The 19,042-nt window shown below is 17.8% G+C and overlaps 4 protein-coding genes across 4 annotated transcripts; 2 read left to right on the forward strand and 2 right to left on the reverse strand.

The window, feature by feature from the left end:
- Positions 1–8,388, reverse strand: PRSY57_1206500 (hypothetical protein; the record flags this gene model as incomplete). Its single annotated transcript, XM_012908495.2, has 1 exon — positions 1–8,388. One exon carries the CDS (start codon positions 8,386–8,388, stop codon positions 1–3), a length of 8,388 nt encoding a protein of 2,795 aa, XP_012763949.2.
- A 4,507-nt stretch (positions 8,389–12,895) lies between these two features.
- On the reverse strand, positions 12,896–13,984 carry PRSY57_1206600 (hypothetical protein; the record flags this gene model as incomplete). The annotated part of the gene is made up of 6 exons (XM_012908496.2): positions 12,896–12,900; positions 13,037–13,061; positions 13,228–13,272; positions 13,392–13,443; positions 13,610–13,683; positions 13,856–13,984. The coding sequence occupies 6 exons, from the start codon at positions 13,982–13,984 to the stop codon at positions 12,896–12,898; spliced, it is 330 nt and encodes a 109-aa protein (XP_012763950.2).
- Positions 13,985–15,531: 1,547 nt separating this feature from the next.
- On the forward strand, positions 15,532–16,848 carry PRSY57_1206700 (hypothetical protein; the record flags this gene model as incomplete). The annotated part of the gene is made up of 2 exons (XM_012908497.2): positions 15,532–15,763; positions 15,902–16,848. 2 exons carry the CDS (start codon positions 15,532–15,534, stop codon positions 16,846–16,848), a joined length of 1,179 nt encoding a protein of 392 aa, XP_012763951.2.
- Positions 16,849–17,808: 960 nt separating this feature from the next.
- PRSY57_1206800 (hypothetical protein) lies at positions 17,809–18,691 on the forward strand (the record flags this gene model as incomplete). The annotated part of the gene is made up of 3 exons (XM_012908498.2): positions 17,809–17,871; positions 18,073–18,373; positions 18,507–18,691. 3 exons carry the CDS (start codon positions 17,809–17,811, stop codon positions 18,689–18,691), a joined length of 549 nt encoding a protein of 182 aa, XP_012763952.2.
- Between the last annotated feature and the right edge of the window lie 351 nt (positions 18,692–19,042).

Raw genomic sequence — 19,042 nt, forward strand, 5'->3', positions numbered from 1 at the left:
TTAATTTACATTTTCTTTTAAAGGTTCCCGCTTTAATATATCATTAATATATGTAATATCACGTGTACTATTATTATCAGTAACATTTATGTAATCCTGTACTATATTATTATTAGTTCTTATAAATTTAGGAAATAAGTTTGTTTGTTTTATAACATTTTTGTCGATGTCTTTAGTCATACTCATTATCTTCATTTTATCATAAGAAACATTATTCATATTTAAAGTACTCATACTATTTATCATACTTTTATAACCATGAGCGTTATTAAAATTTAGAGGTCTATTTTCTAAAAGATTTTTTTCAATGTTATATATAATTTTTTTTCGTATTGTATCATGATCTTCTGTCTCATTTTTATCACTCTTTATTTTATTGTGCTCTTCTAAATATATTTCATTATGATTAACAGGAAGAAGATATTTTTTATTATCCTGCTCAATATTAGTATGTTTTATTTGCCTTATATTATCTTTTTCATTTGTTTTAATTTGCGATAAGATACTTTTTTCGAATTTATCATTTGTAATATTGCCACCTACACATTTTAAATCACTTTTATGATTATTTGTGTGAATATTATAAAACTTATTATCACTATGTAATATATTTATATCATTAATTCTATATTTTTCATTTACATTTAGAAATTCATCTGTTTTGTATGAACCATTATGAGATGAATGTGATAAAAGAGAACACGAATTAAGATTCTTTATTTCACAATTATTTGTAGATATATTTTTTAAAATCATATTATCTTTTAAGTCTATCTTTTTATTAGTCATGTTTCTCAAGATATTGCTACATACAAAATCGTTATTATTGTTGTTGTGTCCATGTATTGTGTTGATACAACAACTACTACTGCTGTTGTTACTTTTCTTTTTATTATACATAATAATGTTATTACTTATAATGTTCTTATTAAATATCATATTTTTATTACTTATATGGTGATTATTAATAACAATTTTATTATTACTTATCATTCGCTTATTAATTATTATGCTGTTATTACTTATATGATTACTACTCCGAACATTGTCTACATTATATCCATCAATATGATAATTATTAAAAATGTGATCACTTTGTTTATTAAATTCTTTTTTATCCGTAGTAGTCACATCATTATATAGTTTATGTTGACTTATAAAAATATTATAATTATTCAAGGCTTTATTTATACTATTATTGTTACTTTCACTTGTATAGTCTACTATATTATTTGATTCATTCAACTTACCATTATCTTTTCTTATAAAATTTTCATTATTAATAATAATATTATTCGTATTATTTAGATTTTCCATATTAATAGAATTCTTTTGCTTTTCTTTATTAGCTATATCTATTTTTCCCATTTTGTTTTGTTTTTCAATATTTAGAAGACCTAATTTCATCATTTTTTTCTGTTGTTTTTTCCACTGTTTTAATGATAAGTTAGAATGATCTATATGATGACAGAATTCACAAGAATCTCCATTTCTACATCCTTTATTTTTATTGTAAAAAAATGCACAAGGTTTACATTGTCCATTTATATGTAATATATCTTGTACCTTTTTTTTATCTTTGAATGTTTCTTTTATGTTGTTATTAGAGAACGAACATACATTACCATTAATTATTTTAACATTTGAGCCTTCCTCATTTGTATTATTTAGTTCATTCATTAAATGAGTATTATCATTACATCTATTATCATCACTATTATTATCATTAATTACGTCATTATTATTTTCACGATGGCTATTTTGTTCAGGGTAATTTTTTTCATTTTTAATTCTTATATTATTTATATTCTGTACAAGTACATTATAATTTTCATTTATATTTTCATATATTTTAATTGAATTGATGTATTCATTTTTATTTATATTTTTGTTTTGTAATGGTTGCGTTCTTGACCTGTTGTCAGACGTTTTACAAGCATTATCATCAATATTAAATATGACATTATTATTATTATTATTATTATTATTATTATTATTATTATTATTATTATTATTATTATTATTGTTACAATCATAATTATTTTTATACTTATCATAATTCTTATAATGTTGATTATTCCTTTTAGTGTCCTCTATTTCGTTAATTTTCAATTTTATATAATTTTTATTCTTTTCAATATTGTTATCTAAAAGACAATTTTCTATATAAGAAAAAACATCTCTCTTACTTTTAAGATTTCTCAAATCATCAACTTCTTTTTTCCCTGTCTGTTTTGTTTTTTTTTTATTTATTAATGCGTCTTTTAAATAATTTAATCGCCTTTCTAAAGATATATTATTATTTCTGTTATTACAGATATTATTTAGTTGATGTAATAAGAGATCACTGTTTATGTTATAATAATAATAATTATTATTATCATCATCATTATTATTAATATTATTATCACTACTATCATTATTATTATTATTATTATCACTACTATCATTATTATTATTATTATTATTATTATTATTATCACTACTATCATTATTATTATTATTATTATTATTATTATTATCACTACTATCATTATTATTATTATTTATTGATCCCATTTTATAATTATAATGATTTATCAAAAGTGTACTTTCCGTACTATTCCTTTTTTTTAAAAAATCATTAAGTATATTTGAATCAACTTTCATATCATTATTATTTTCATTACATTTTATTATATCATTATTATAATACTCACTATTTATATCATAATAACTTCCCACATTTCCTTTATAATAATTATTATTATTGTATTTATTTTTATAACTCTGCATCATATCGTCATTAATAATTTTATCATACTTATTTTTAATAGTACCCCGTTTGTAAAGTTTCATATCGTTTACTAAATTGATATCTTTACATTCTTGTATATTTTTATATATTTGATTTTCGCTAGATATAATGCTATCATAATTATAATATACATGATTACTACAATTATGATTATCATCATAATTGTTGTTACTATAATATTTTTTATCATAATATTTTTTATCATAATATTTTTTATCATAATATTTTTTATCATAATCTTTGTTATCATAATCTTTGTTATCATAACCCTTGTTACCATAATCTTTGTTATAATAATCTTTGTTATAATAATCCTTGTTATCATAATCCTTGTTATCATAATCTTTGTTATCATAATCCTTGTTATCATAATCCTTGTTATCATAATCCTTATTATCATAATCCTTGTTATCATAATCCTTGTTACCATAATCTTTGTTACTAGAAATATGATTGCTCCTTACATCACTATCATATTTATTATCATTCTCATCCAAATAATTGTAAAAAAATCTCTCATTCATATCATTCAAATAATTATATAAAACACCATTAGATATCTCTTTAACTTCATTGGTGTCTTTAATATCTTCTGCTTCACATTCATTTATACTTTTATTATTATAATCCTTATTTATTTCATAACGATTATTATCATTAATCATACAACTATTTTTATATTGATGAAATATAATTCTGTCATTCGTGTTAAGGTACATATCATTTCTATAATTACTACTCTCAATAGTATTCCTGCTTACAACATTATTGCTACTATGTGTGTTATTACCACTATTTAAATTATTGATATTGTTTATGTTACAATTATTATGAATAATAATATCATTATTATTATTGTTCGTTTTATTTATTCGATATAAAGATAATTGTAATAATGAATTATTACAATCTTGTTGCTTTCCCACTTTTTCTATGTCATTATTTTGTGAAATATTAACATAAACATTGTTATGTGTTTTTGTTATATTTTCTTCATTTATTAATTTTTCTTTAAAGGAATTATTTCTGAATATATTATCAAGCATACTTTTTTCTCCTTCTTTTATATTCAAAAAAAAATCATTTTTATATTCATCATATTCTTCTTTGTATATTTCCCTATTATTATTTTCCTTAAAAAAAAATGAACTCATCCATTCTTTTTCTCTATTGTATCTTAAAATATTATCAGTATTATTTATTCTATTGGATTTATATATATTGCTTAAATTTGCAGAAGTAACCTTTCCAAGTATATTATATATTTCTTCATTTCTTATTTTATTACCACAACAAATACACTCATACTTTACACATTTATTCATAATGTTATTATCAAAATTATTTATTTCAAATTTATTAGCATATTTATTTTCACAACTATTACAATATGGAAAAACATTTTCCCATCTAATATAATTACAATTATTATTATTGTTATTATTATTATTATTATTATTATTATTATTATTATTATTATTATTATTATCTAATTGTATATTGTTATTCATAAAATGCATATCCACATTATTTGAATAATTTCGTATAATTTTCTTCGTATGTATATTGTTATCACTATGATTAATCTTTTCTTTATCTTTTTCCTTTGTATTATAATTCAGTCCATTCACTTGTGTTATGGTATTTTTATTTCTTACATTTTCGTTTATGGAGCCATTCTTATGGTTGTTAAAATTTATATTTGTATATTTAATATGTTGCCTAATACATTCGTTGCTAATAATGTTATGTTGATTAATGTATCTATCTCTATTTATATGATTATTATTATTGTTACTATTGTGATTATTATTATTATTGTTATTGTTACTATTGTGATTATTATTATCATCATCATCATTATTATTATCATCATTATTATTATCATCATTATTATTATCATCATTATTATCATCATTATTATCAGCATTATTATCGTCACACCTGTTACAATTATTTGTATTCCCGTTTATCCTGTTCACATTTCTACTCCTATTAAATAGTGATATATCATTTCTTAATAACATCCCCAAATTAATTTTCATATCATTTTCATTATATATTATACCATATGATCTTTCACTATTCGGATTTGCTTCTCTCCTTTGGTTACATCCAAAATCATATATTTCATTTTTTATAAAATAATTTAATTTCCTACTATCACTATTACTACTCTGATTAATAATACTCACGCAGGTATTATTAGAGCAAACTTTACGATCAAATATAAAACTCTCATCATAAACATTTTCATAGATAACATTATCACTATTTTTATATATTTGGTTATCTTCGTTTGTTCGTTGACTATCCAAGAAACGATATTCATTTATAGGTACTTCCTTATTACCAATTGTATTATATTTATTATTTAAAAAATTTTTATACTTTACATTTTGATTAAATAGATTTCCATGTTCTTTCAAACTACATGAACAATTCATACTCTTATATTCGTGAGTTGTATATGTCTTTAATTTATCTAAAATATTTATTATATCTACTATTTTATTATTTAATACAATTTGAAATGTTTCATAATTACACTTATTCATATCATCAATTCTAATGGATGTAAATAAATTATATAAGACCCCTAACATATTATCATTATCGATATTATCATTATTATTATTATTATTATTATTATTATATGTATCTTTATAAAATATATTTAAATATTTATCGTGATTTAAATTTTTAATGTAACGTTTTAGTAAACAATCAATATATCTTATTAATCCAATTTGGATTTCTTGAAAATATTTACATAAATTCTTTTCTTGTAACTTTAACATGTGAACAGTATCTTCTTCCACATGTTCATCTATATATATTATTTGTTTTTTCTGTAACCCTTTTTTATTTTTATCAACCTCATTATTATTATTATTATTATTATTATTATTATTATTATTATTATTATTATTATCATTATTATCATCAATTACAACTTTGTCTAATGTCTTCACATTAGGAACGTTCATCTTTTCTGTAATATCACCATTTATACAATTAACATAATCATTTGTATTATAACATCCATTCACTTTGTTATTCATCACATTATTCAAAGGTATATAATATTTCTTTTCTTCCTTAATACTTTTTTTATAAACAAACCAATGCTTATTACTACTATTAAATGATGTCTTTGATGTATTATATTTATTTTGATTATCCAAATAACTATTATTCAAATTTATAATTTCATTATTATTATTATTATTATTATTATTATAAGAAGTATCCATATCACAAGAAAATATTCTTTGTAACATCTTCTTTAAACTTTCAAAATCATTATATTCATGTGATTCATACAAATAATCAGATATATAATTTAAAATTTCATTTTTTGTATATGCTGTCCAATCATTATAATCATTCAAACAAAATTGTTTATATTCATTAATACGATTCAAATTTCTATTGTCCTCTATATAATTAAAATTTTTTATTCCATCTTTATTCAATAAGTCATAAACTTGATAATTTATATTTATCAAATTATCACAAATATTTTTATATTTAATAATATAAAATAATGATCTCAACATTTTATTTTTAAACGATTGTTCATTTAAATAAACATTCTTCTTACCCTTTTTATTTGATTCATAAGTATATAAATATTTTTTTTTTTTTAATATTTTAGTAAAATATCTTTTTTTAGACCTATATTTATTAGTAAAAATATTTCTGTCTTTAATGAAATAATTATTTATTCTTTTATTCATAAATTTTAACTTTTTTAATATAACTTTTTTATATTCATTCATATTAATATAAAATGTTCTTGTATTATTATATGTCTTCATATTTTTTTTTATTTGATTATTATATTTTTCACAACCTATATTAAAACTATAACCTTTCTTTCTTTTTTCAATTTTTTTTTTAATAACTTTTTTTTTAACTTTTAAAAGATTATTATCATTAACTTTAACATTTTTTCTTTTCACTATTAAAAATTGTTTGTCATCTGATTCGTATTTTGAAATTTTTTTTTTTTTATTATTATCATCATCGTCGTCGTCTTGTTCATTATTCGTTTGTTCTTTTCGATTATTATAACTGTTTTTATTGAAGCTGCAAAATTGTAAAATATCCTTAGAATCATTTTTATTCTTATCATTATAGTTGTAGCGATTTTCTTTACTATTACTATAATTATTATTACCACACTTATTATTATTATTATTATTATGATTATTATTATTATTTATATTTTTTTTATATAGTGATTCCTTATTATAACTTATTATATGTTTTACATTCAAACAATGTTCTAAAACATATTCATACGTATGTATATGCACGTGTGAATAAACCTGTACTAAAGGATCAGATCTTTTATTCATCTTGTCATATAATCTTATATAACACACATTAATAATATTAAGCCTTTCCATCAAGGCATAGTATTTAATATACCTACATATTCTCTTGATATTATTCTTAAAAAAATATAAAATAATTCGAAAAAGTAATGTATAACAATTTATTATAATATAATTTAAAGAGAAAGCAGTAAAATTATAAGATGAAAACTCAATAAAAACATTAAACTTTTTATTAGGGAACAGAAATGATATGAAATATTTTAAACATTCATTAAAATGTTTTAATAATTTTTGAAGTGATAAGAAAAATTTATGAGCCTTTTTCAAATAATTACGTTTTAATATATAATTATTTAAATGAAAAAATTTGAAACATTGACTTTCAATAATATATATACATATAGATCTTAAGATATAAGCATGTCGTTTGTTTTTATTATTTAGAGGATAAGAAAAAAATATATTTACGTTATCTACCTTTTTGCATTTTAAATATTTAAAAATTGGTTTTTCATATTTGTATATAAAATGTTCTATTATTTTTTCAATTTCTTTAAGATATCGATAATGTGTGAATTCTTTTTTCATAAAATTATCATTATTATGACTGTACCACAACATAATAAACAATGTTAATGTATTATAAAATTCATATCTTACACAACTTATTTCCACATAAGGTGTTACATTAAATTCTATAAGTTTATACATATTTATAATTTGTTTAATAATTATATTGTACTTTTTTTTCTTCGTGTCTTTCACACCCTCTTCACATATTGAATTTTCATTGTACTTTATATAACTATAACAATATTCATTATATTTTTTCTTATGAATTCCTTTATAAAATTGCACATTAATTTGGCTCTCCAAAATTGATTTAACAAATCCAAATACATGTAACAATAAATAATAAATAGAATATACATAAGTATAAATTGTAATAGCATATAATATATATTTTTTTTTCCTCATATATAATAATACATTTGTATTATATATGGACATGTATAACTTATCATCATATAATAAAATTTTCGTAATATTTTGATACGACACATCATTAATACATCTCTTCCTATTGTATAAAAAAATCCAAAACAATTTTCTTTCATAATCTCTTAAAGGATCCATTAATTGATAGTAACTATAAATTAACATATCAACATTATCATTTTGAATATTAATATTACTATTACCCACAAGCATATTTTTTGAATGTATGTAAACAGCACACATTTTTACTTTATTCACAACATATATATGGATAATATTAATACTTAATAATTTTATTTTCTATTATTCAAAAATAAAAAATAAATATATATACAATATGATTATTTCACATATATATATATACATATATATATATATATATATATATATATATATATTAATGTAGTTCAAAATTGTTACAGAATTAAAAATTGAATATATATGATAATAAATAAATAAAAAGAAATCTATTATATTATCATCATTTCTGTCCTAATGATATGTCAAAATATACAATAGGAATAAAACAAGAAGAAAATATATATATATATATATATATATATATATATATATACATATATATATATATGTATATGCACTGCATATATTGTCTTATAGAACAACCACAATTATAATTTCATATACATATATATAATATTTGTAACATTGTTTACATAATTCAATCAAAAAATATATAATACGAATATTACAAAATGAATGACTATTGATTCATATACATATATATATATATTAAAATAAATAGTTATACATACGCATATATATACACATTTATATATTCTTCTTTATATCTTCAAAATTTCTTAGTAAATACACAATAACAGAATTATATAATAATTATACATATATATATATATATATATATATATATATATATACATATGTTCAACATATAATCTGTTTTCTCATTTAATATTATTTGGTTCCTCTTGTTAATAATATTATTATCTATATACATAAATATAAAGGGAAAATATTCCCCTTATTTTTTATTCAAAAGATAGATAAAAATAAATTATAATATATATATATATATATATATATATCAAGGCGGAACACAAAATATATCAAAAATCATTTCTAAGAAATGAAAACATCATATGAAGAATAATGCATAACTAAAGATAATAAAAAGTATATATATTATCTCAAAAAAGACATACATTAAATTCAAAAAAGGAAAAAAATAAAATAATTCCGAAACAATAAAACAGATCTCATAAATAAACAACATAGAACTAAAATTTAAAAAATGAGAAAAAATATAAATAATAAAAATATATAAATAAATGTACATATATATATATATATATATATATGTGAAGGAATATATAAAATGTATGAATTTATTTTTATTCTTTTTCTTATTAACATAATAAGGCAAAAATGAAAATAATGATTAAAAGAGGCAAGGAAAAAAAAAATTAGAATTATTACAACAAAAAAAAAAAAGAGAACTTAGGTAATTCTCATTATGACTAATATAAAAATTTCATAAAAAAGAATATTTAACATCGATCTAGATATTATAAAAAAAAATATATATATATATATATATATAAGAGTGATTCATTTTGTTCATATATATTATCAAATACATATATTTTTTTGTATGCCACTTAATTTTTCATGATATAAATTAATATATATATATATATATATATATATGCAAGTATTTATATATAATAAAAAAAGCTAATAAATATATTATATATATATATATACATATGTATGAAATTCAATTTTTTTTTTTTTGTTCTTTCTAATCATACCAATAATTAATCTCACATTTAAAAGAAAAATATAGAATTAATTGTTCTTCAATAAAATATATGGGTATTCTTAATGCATTTTAATATAATAATAATAAAAAAAAAAGAAATCATAATAAAAAATTTTCACTAATTTTCTTATATATAATTACTCTTTTTTGAATAAAAATATATATATATATATATATATATATATATATATATATATATGTAGAAAACACATTTATTCAAAATTTATAGACACATATGCGTATATAATTCTCTACATTAATAAATGTGGACTCATTTTCATTTTTTATCTAAAACATTAATAAAAAAAAAAAAAAAAAAAAATATGCCTAAAATAAAACCGTTACATATTATGTGTTAGGACTTTCATTATATAAGCATCATCTAACAAATGCAAGATCTTGTAAATAACATTAAATAAAATAAAAAAATAAAAAATAAAAAATAAATATATAAATAAATAAATATATATATAAGCATATGAAATCATCTAATTATTGAAGTTTGTCTTTTGCTATTAAAAATATTAATTATTTTAAAAATTAAGCTTAAGATAAACACATACACAAATTTTATGATAAATGTTTTACATGTATATTATATATATATATATATATATACATATACATATACATAAAAAAAAAAAAAAAAAAATTAAAATAATAATAAAATAATAAATAAATACTGATAAATTATTAAAAATTATATATTTAAAAAAATAAGAATAAAAGAAACGTACTGTATAATAAATTAAGATTTAACTTATATAACGAAAAGCATTATTATAAATTCCTATGCATATAATAAATAATAAAATTATATAAAAAAAATAAAAATATTTATAAAAATAAATATATATGTAAAAATATATATGAAATATTTTGTATATATTAAATTTACATATATAAGTTATATGATTAACATATAAATGTAAGGGAAAAAAATATGCACTTTTATATATATAGTATGCACTATTTTTATTAAAAAGTATCGTGTGTATGGAATAATGTATTGACCTTTATATTATTCTTAAGCATTCATAACTTATTTGTTCATAAAAATTTTATTTCCTTGTTATATTCATACAATTTCTGAGCATAATTTTTTCTATTTGCGTATTTTATTTTCATTCCTATTTTTTTTTATTTAGCTTTTCCATTTTATAAGATAATAAATAAGTAATTAAATAAATAAATAAATAAATAAAGTAAGAAAGAAAATAAAAAAAAACGTAAAAAAGAAAGAACAATGAAAGAACGAAATCATTAATTATATATTGAAATTACATATATTATATATATATATATATATATATATATATATATATTTATTTATTTATTTATTTATTTATCTAAATAAATCTTAACACATATAATTACACATAAAAAAAGTGTATAAATAATATGAACAAAAATATTTTAAAAATAAAACATATATATTAATCCTTATATATTTTATAAAATTAAAGCATTACATATATATATATATATATATATATATATAAACCTTTATAAATAATAATATATATATGACTGTTTTTTTCTAAATAAATAATATAACTGTTGACACATTTTTTCTTTTTCTTATCCTCATTTTTTGCTTTATTTTTCAATTTATGTACTACATTTTAAATTCGATGTACTTGAGTTTTTTTTAAATATATAAAAAAAAAAATAAGTATAAGAATCAGTACACAGTTTATACTACTATAAATGTTTTATATACTTTTTACAAAATTTTCTTATTTTATATTATATATATTATTAATATATCCCTAATATATATATTTATATATATATATATATTTTAAGAAAAAAACATTTAATATTTTTCGCAAAATTATTTATATATAAAAAAAATTGAAGACCTGCTTTTTTTCTTTTGAACAATTTAGCATTTTTTAAAAATACCCCAATATGATTGTAACAAAAAGGTATTAAGAATATATATTTTTTTTTCTCCATATAAATTCCTCAATTTTTCCATAAATTTTAGTTCAAATAATATTTTTAATTTTTATTTATTCCTTACTAAAATATTATATATATATATATATATATATATATTATATAATGTATGATCTTTTAAAATTTTTTACTTTTTTAATTATATACCAATGATTTTGTAATAATAATTTTATATGCATACTTTTTAATATTCTTAAGAGAAAACACTTATAATTAAGTATATTATAAAATAGATCAAATGAACATATTTAATATTATATATAATTATTTTCAATTCAATACATGTAATTATGATGTGTTTATTTATCCTTTTCTTTTATGCATACATATATTCACACAAATAGTTTTGATATATTAAACATCTTAAATATTCAAAGTTTCTGTTTTTTTCAAAAGTATATAATGTATACATATGTTAATATATATTATATATATTTTTACACATTTTAGAATGAATTTCACGTTATGATTTGAATCCTTAAAATTGTAGTTTTATTAAGATTATTACTTAAAAATTTAAATAAAAAAAAATATATATATAAATACTTAATCTCTTTTACATCATAAGATATATGTTAAATGTATAACATATTAATATTTTATCATATAATATAAAGTAATATATATTTCAATTCATAAATATATTTTTAATAGTGTTTTTTCTTAAAGGGTTCATTAATAACTACTAAAATATAATTTTTCTTTTCCTTCTAAAATATTATATATATATATATATAACAAAGTATTAAAATGTATATATATTAATAAAGGTAAAACTAAAACATAAATATATACTTATATATGTATACTGAACAAAATATTCGAACTAATATTATCCAACACTTGAATGCATTTTTGTATAAAATAAAAGTCATATATAAATCTTTATGTACATTATATATATACACACATACATAATAAAGAAAGTGAATCATTAAAATAGATTTCACTATATAAAGTCTAAATATTTATACCCATTATTCATTATTCTATTATGAAAAAAAAAATATATGTATATATATATATATATATATATATATATATATATATATATATATATATATATATATATTTAACCTTTTATATGAACAGTTCATGTATTATTTTATCTGTTTATTCATATACCAAGTAGAAACTCCAATTGTTCTTTCTATAAAATAATATTATACAAAAAATGAAAAAAAAAAAAAAAAAATACATATATATATATATATATATATATGTTAAATAAGAACATATATGTATGGAAAACAAAATATTTTCTGTTATAAACAACTTTTTTATAATGCATATTATATGAGATTAATAAAATATACTTGTTTTCTTGAATATTCCATGAAATATTTGTTGTTATCTAAACTCTATATATTTATCATCATGATATAAGGAAAAGAATTAAAAACATACATATATCACGCAATATATATATATATATATATATATATATATATATATATATATATATTTATATTATATTAACCTTTCTGAAATAGTTTTGTATTTTATATTTTCCCATTTTCCTTTCCTTTTCGCTACAATATTATAATAAATACAAAAAATATGTGATGATTTATTTAATTTTTTTTTTTTTTTTTTTATTCAAATTAATTATAATCATAATATATTATTTTAAAGAATATAATATAATCATATATATGTATAAAATGTTTATATTATTATTTATTTTTCATATTTAACATTTGATTTAGTAAATTGTCGTCTAAAAGAGATTCTGTATAAAATACGTTAATAACTGAATAAGGAGGCTCATTCTAAAAGATCCAACAACACATATTTAATATAATTTAATGTTTTTATCTTTTTTTTTTATTTATTTTATATTTTTTAAGTTCATTTAAATATTGTACATTATATATATTTAATAATTAAAAAATATAACAAATATTAGATCAAGGGAAATTTATTATATATTGATGATTTTACCATATCCCTATCTATTTGGAAAAATACGCCATTCTTTTTTATAAAATCTCCATTACCTTTTTTAAGTCCTTCACATGAGTGGAAAAAAGGAAATATAAGAACAATAAAAAATAGAATTTTCTCCCACATTATTTTTATTATTTTGTATATATATTTATAAAAAAATGAAATATTATATTATACTATATACATATAAGTACAAAAGTTCCTCTCATGAAGAATTTAACTTCATTATTATATATATATATATATATATATATATATATATATATATATATGTGATGATATAATTAACAATAAATAGATCGATACTTTTTGTTTTATACATATTATGTTGAATTCTTTTAAAAAAAAAAAAAAAAACAAAAACAAGAGGAAAAAAGTAAAACATATTTTCTAATATTTATTTATAATATTAATATTATAATAAGGTATATCTCAAATTTTGTGTATATACGCCTTATGCTTTTAAGATAATAGAAGTTATTTTATTATTATTGTTTATTTTTTTTATAAATATTTTTTAATACAGAGATAATGATTTGGCAAATGAACATACATTTTGTTTAAAGTCAAGAAAAAGAAAAAATGTAGACAACTTTAAATTGTTTTTAAAAATATTATATATTGTTATGATGTTGTAACAAAAGCACACACACATTTACTATAAATTTTTTTTTTTTTTTGTTTCTTTTTTTTTTGGTGGTTATATCACATATTATAATATTTCTTCTTATATATGAAGAATTTATTAGGAAAATATAAAATGGTTTATATGATATAGACATGTCAAATATTTTTATAAGTTCCTTTTATTTTATTATATTTTATTCTATTTCATTTTTTTTTATTTAACCTTAAAAGTACAATTAATACATGAATGAAACGTATTACTTTTGGTTGTTTAAAAATGCAGATATTAAATATAAGTGAATATTTTAATTTATAAATGTTATAATAATTATGTATATGTTTTTTCACAAAATAAAGAATGTTTTTGTATTGAATATATTTTAACAAAGAGAAGAAAAAAAAAAAAAAAAAAATACAATTATTTTAATAATCATAATTTGAAGCAAAAATGAATTATATATATATTGAATTGTATCAGATATGAATTGAAAAAGGATCTATTATATTCATATATATATTTAACCAAAAGAAAAGGGATCAAAACAAAGGAAAACAAAGAACTCTCTTTTTTTATATAACATGCATGTTGTAGAGCTGTATATAAAATATTATATATTTGTTTTGTTATGTCTATTGAATGAAAATTTATTTAACTTATATATATATATATATATAATTATATATATAATTATATATTTATTTGTATAATCTCTTTTTTATTTTTAATGATTTTTTTTTTATTTTTTTTATTTTGTTTTGCTTTGTTTTTGTCATTTTATTTATTTCATATTATAAATGAATTTGTACCTTTATTTGTCATATGATATTTATTATTTGTTATATTTTATTTTATTTCATTTTATTTTTTTTTTGGAAATCATAACTCTTTAAGAAGAACAATATATATAATAAATAAAAATAAAATCATATATATAAATATATATATGTTCTTTTTTTTTGTAATGTCATTTGATTTATCGATTGATACCTTTTTTCAATTTTAATTGTTCTTACATATTATACCTTTCAAAAAAAAAAAAAAAATGTCTGATTATTTTACCATTTTAAGCAACATATTTACCTCGACGTCCTTAAAAAAGAAATATAGTAGTAGGCTAAGTACGAAAAGTAAAAAGAATCAAAAGAGAGTAAAATTAATTCGCTTAAGAAATGGACATTTTAGAAGAATTGTAGATATATCCAATATTGATGAAAAAAGTATATTTCCTAGATCATGCACCTTTGCTTCCATATCATCTGCATCAAAGGAAAATGGTTTGTCTTTAAAATAATTATAAGAATTAAATTAGATATCGAATAAATAATTTAAATGTTTAATACTTATTCATTATATTATATGTATTATTATTTATTAATTTTTTTTTTTTTTTTTTTTATTATTTCTCTTTTTAGAAAGGAAAAACTGTTCAGAAGATACGAAAGAGCCCGATGAGAATTTATACGGAAAAAGTAATACGTCCTCAAGTATTACTATAAAAATTAATTTTGATGAATCTGATGAAAATAAATCTGTTCAAGATAATCATTCGATAGATACAATATCAGATATTTCTTTTACGCAGACAAGCAGAAAAAGTTTGGAAATTGAATCAAACACTTATGAATCTTATAGGGAAGTTGAAAAGGAAGATATAGAAGAAGAAGAAGAAGAAGAAGAGGAAGAAGAAAAAGAAGAAGAAGAGGAATATGAGGAAGAAGAAGAAGAAGAATATGAAGAAGAAGATAATAAAGAAGTAGAACCAGAAGAAGAATTAAAAGAAGATGATAAAGAAGTAGAACCAGAAGAAGAATTAAAAGAAGAAGGTGATAAAGAAGTTGAACCAGAAGAAGAAAAGGAAAATGAACAAAAAAAAGAGGAACAAGAAGAGAAAATTTTGGAAGCACCATCAAAAACATTAATGAAAGGAGTTAAGACAAATATATATTTCTTATCTTCAAAAGAAAGAATTGAAGCTCTTATGTGTTATAATTATATAAGTAATGCTATAATATTTGAAAAGGGGAAATTTCTAAGATATATATTTATGAATAATGTTAATAATATTATAGTTAATGAACATATGATAAATATGTTATGTAAAAAAGAAAAAATTAAATATATTTTATCAAGCAATTCAATTATTATAGAATCTAATGATTTTATTAAACCTCTTATTATAGAATTTGATTCTAATGTTTCTAAAAAAATATTTGTTAAACATTTGAAAATGGTTGATAGTTTTAAATTAGATGATAAATTATATAGGGAATATTTAAATGATCTATCAGAACATGAACGTGATCGCCTCAAACATGTTGAAAGTTTTTACTCAAATGCAATCAAAGTGCATAATACATAAAATATATATATTGTATAATAAAGGAATATATTTTATTATTATAACCTTTGGCTTAATCGTATATATATATATATATATATATATATATATATATTATATTGTATAAATAATATTTCTTATGTGTACAATTTAATAGTATGCACATTTAATTAAAATATATATATATAAACAATTTCTTATTTTTCATTATACATCATCTTTTTTTGTATATATATATATTTTTTTTTTTTTTTGATCAAATTATATACCTTGTATGTATAATTTTATTATTTCATTAATTTGATAGACCTTATCATTGATGTTTTAGATCTCGTTCTTTATTAAAATAAATAAATAAATATATATATATATATATATTTATATATTTATATAGTTGATGTTTTAATGTTTTTATCTTTTTATGTTTTAATGTTTCACTCTTTATATTATTTTTCTTTTTTTTTCTAACTTATAAATAAATATATATATATACATAATATATATGTATATATTTTTTCTCCTTAATTTTTATGATTTAACCATTTATGAAATTTAACATTTTTTTTTTTTTTTTTTTTTTTATTTAAAAAAGGAAAAACATAAATATAAATTACACTTTTTGTATTTATAATATGTAATAAATATATGAACTTGCAAGATATATTCAATTAATAAAAAGTATTAATATAAGTATATCAAATAGTGAATCCATAACATATAAATTAAAAAAATTACATAATAAGTACATATTCTTATAATATGATTAATGTAATGATGTATAAATAATATTTAGTATACATGATGATATTTTCTAGTTGTATATAATATTTTTGGATATAAACGCAATAAAATATATAAACAATCTGAATAATAGTAATAATAATAATATTATTATTATTTTTAATATGTATGTGTTGATATAATTTTTGTTAAAATCTCTTTTACATTATTAGTATGAAACATGTCAATCTTTAAAGCGTCATGAAAATACAGATTATATTTATTCTTTTATTGAATATGATCCATTCTTTTGTTATAAAAAAGGTAATTAAAAAGGGAAATTTGTCGTTTTTTATTTTTAATATAAAAAAAATGATTATATGGAATACATACCACAAAGTGTATATATATATATATATATATGTTTATATTTATGTTTATATATATGTTTATATTTATGTTTATATTTATGTTTATATATATGTTTATATATATGTTTATATTTATGTTTACATTTCTGTACAGTTGAAATGGGAAGGAGAACAATATCATAAAACTAAGTTTAAGTTATATAGGACAAGATATTTTAGAAAGTATAGAACAATTCCATACATTAAAGATTCAGGGGAAACTCATATAAATGAATTAACCAGAGAAAGGGTTAGATTAAATAAACATACAGCAAATTCAATAACACTTGGAGCTAATTATTTATTTATATGTAATTTGGATAATAGACTGTCTTCTAAGGATGTTACACATTTTTTCAATTATTTTGTTGGAATAGATAACTGTATAGCAAAGATAAAGAAAAATAGATTTACAGGTATGTAGATATATATATATATATATATATATATATATATATATATATATATGTACATATGTTTATATTTATATATTTGTTTATTTAATTATATGTATATATTATTATATCCTTTATAATTATTTCTCTTTAGGACGAAATATGGGACACGGTATTTTAAAATTTAAGAAACCTTGTGATGCCACCTTGGTTTTATTAAATTATCAAGGTATTAAGTTGGGAGATAAAAATATTATTTTAACGGAAGCATTTAAAAATGATCATTTAAAACAAAAAAAACATATCTGTAATGTCGTACCACCAAGTAGTAGATATTAAATGTTTAAAAAAACAAATAATAAAATAACATGAAAATTTTATATAGTCAATGTTAAAAAACTATTATCACATGGAATATACATCAACATTATATAATTATGTAATAATTATAACATTACACAAAATACAATCAAATTCACAAGAAAATCATATTTTTTTTTTTTTTAGTATAAATCGTGTTTAGTAAACAATTATTCATATTTGTACATATATATATATATATTTATATATGCACTTTTTTTTTTTTTGGTGTTCTATTTATATATTATACTATATTATATCATTTTTTTATTGTCATACTTTAATTTTTTTTTTTGTTTTATATATATATATATATATATATATATATAT

The sequence above is a fragment of the Plasmodium reichenowi genome, chromosome 12 (genome assembly GCF_001601855.1).
Source record: "Plasmodium reichenowi strain SY57 chromosome 12, whole genome shotgun sequence".
NCBI classification, from domain to species: Eukaryota; Apicomplexa; class Aconoidasida; order Haemosporida; family Plasmodiidae; genus Plasmodium; species Plasmodium reichenowi.